This window comes from Arachis ipaensis, chromosome B07, assembly GCF_000816755.2.
Source record: "Arachis ipaensis cultivar K30076 chromosome B07, Araip1.1, whole genome shotgun sequence".
NCBI classification, from domain to species: Eukaryota; Viridiplantae; Streptophyta; class Magnoliopsida; order Fabales; family Fabaceae; genus Arachis; species Arachis ipaensis.
The window spans coordinates 7,548,014-7,549,523 of record NC_029791.2 but is presented as its reverse complement, the minus strand read 5'-3'; the positions used below and the strand labels follow the sequence as shown (position 1 = coordinate 7,549,523).

The window sequence follows — 1,510 nt, the reverse complement described above, 5'->3', positions numbered from 1 at the left end:
GTTCAATATGAATTAAAAAATACACATCTAGGATAAAATATTACTAATTTTTTAAACATAATACACTTATACTATTTAGAATAATCATTCGGGTACTAGGGATAATAAACATCTGATATTCTACTGAATCAAACATCTCTAAACTTCCATTGTACACATTATACAAATATTCTATTGATTCCCTATACTTCCTCTAAAAATAATTATAAAATTTTTATTAAAGTATCCATTTTTTTTAATGTATCATGATTTCAAAGTTTGTAAGAAGATAAAAATTAAAGCGTAGTCAACTTTATGTGAAGTTGATAATTGAAAATCGCTAGATAAAAATTTAATCAAATTTATTAAAATTATTTAACCTTCTCAACTATCAACTTCACACATAAATTTAAATATACCTGAATTTTCACATTGCAATAATTCCACCGTCAGTGCCACGTGAACCTAGGCGGCTCTGCTGATCAGTAAAGCGGAGACGACATCCCCTGAAAAACCACAAAAACTACAAAAACTCCTCGTCGACAAGTAGCCACCGTTAACTGCCGCCACTTCCTTCCGCTAATAATGCGAGTATGCGATGGGTACAGTCGGAACCCTAGTTCGTGACTACCCCTTCTCAACATTTTCCATCAATTTTGAAGTAAAAAACAAAAAAAAAACCTTATCTATGGACAAAATGTACGTAGTTGAGAATAACTTTGGTTACTATTTTCATTATGACAGAAACATAGTGATGCATATACATTCAACATTTCACTCGTGGAGAGTAAGACAGCTAAGATCATGAGAAAGATCGATCATGCATTCAAGGAAAAAGACAAAAATAGCCTTTAGTCCTATCTACTATTTCTCTCTTTCTCTACATGTGTATCAGTGTATGCCTCTCATCTCACGAGCTTCATTTATTCACTGAAACGCCATAATAATAATAATAATTTATAATTATTTATTACATATTATTGAAGCATAATATGTAATAAACACTGCCTTAGTTGTGAGGTTCAGCTTCGGCAGCTTCACCGGCGTAAGAGCAGCACCTGCAACGTCCACCGTATCCACCGCCGCAGCAACCGTAGCGGCAATATCCTCCTCCTCCGTACCCTCCGCCACCGTGACCGTATCCTCCGCCACCGTGACCGTATCCTCCACCACCGTGGCCAGGGTATCCTCCGCCACCGTAGCCGGGGTACCCTCCGCCACCGTGGCCATAGCTTCCACCACCATGGCCATAGCTTCCACCACCGTGGCCAGGGTATCCTCCGCCACCATAGCCGGGGTATCCACCACCGTGGCCATAGTTTCCACCACCGTGGCCATAGTTACCACCACCGTATCCGTACTTGGCCTCACCCACTTCATTTGCCTCTGTGCCAGCTTCATCTGCAACCATATGCATGGATTCATATCATTAGTGTTTATTGTGATGCTACTTTGTACGAAGTTAAAGAAAAACCAAAAGCAGATACAGTTTTTTTCTTTAAAATAATAATGAAAAAAAGAGTCATCTTTA

General features: G+C 38.7%; 1 protein-coding gene across 6 annotated transcripts in view; it reads right to left on the bottom strand.

Annotated features, from left to right (window-relative positions):
- Positions 684-1,510, bottom strand: part of LOC107609147 (cold and drought-regulated protein CORA) — a 1,529-nt gene continuing 702 nt past the window's right edge. Inside the window, exons 2-4 of one of the 6 annotated variants that reach the window (XM_021107204.1) lie at positions 1,296-1,380; positions 1,219-1,250; positions 684-1,173 (exon numbers count right to left, since the gene is read on the bottom strand). In XM_021107204.1, the coding sequence (XP_020962863.1) occupies positions 989-1,173; positions 1,219-1,250; positions 1,296-1,380 (302 nt within the window). In that variant the 3' untranslated portion in view covers positions 684-988. Of the gene's footprint in view, positions 1,381-1,510 lie in introns of all 6 variants that reach the window. The other 5 variants (XM_021107203.1, XM_021107200.1, XM_021107202.1 and 2 more) reach the window with 5 other exon arrangements.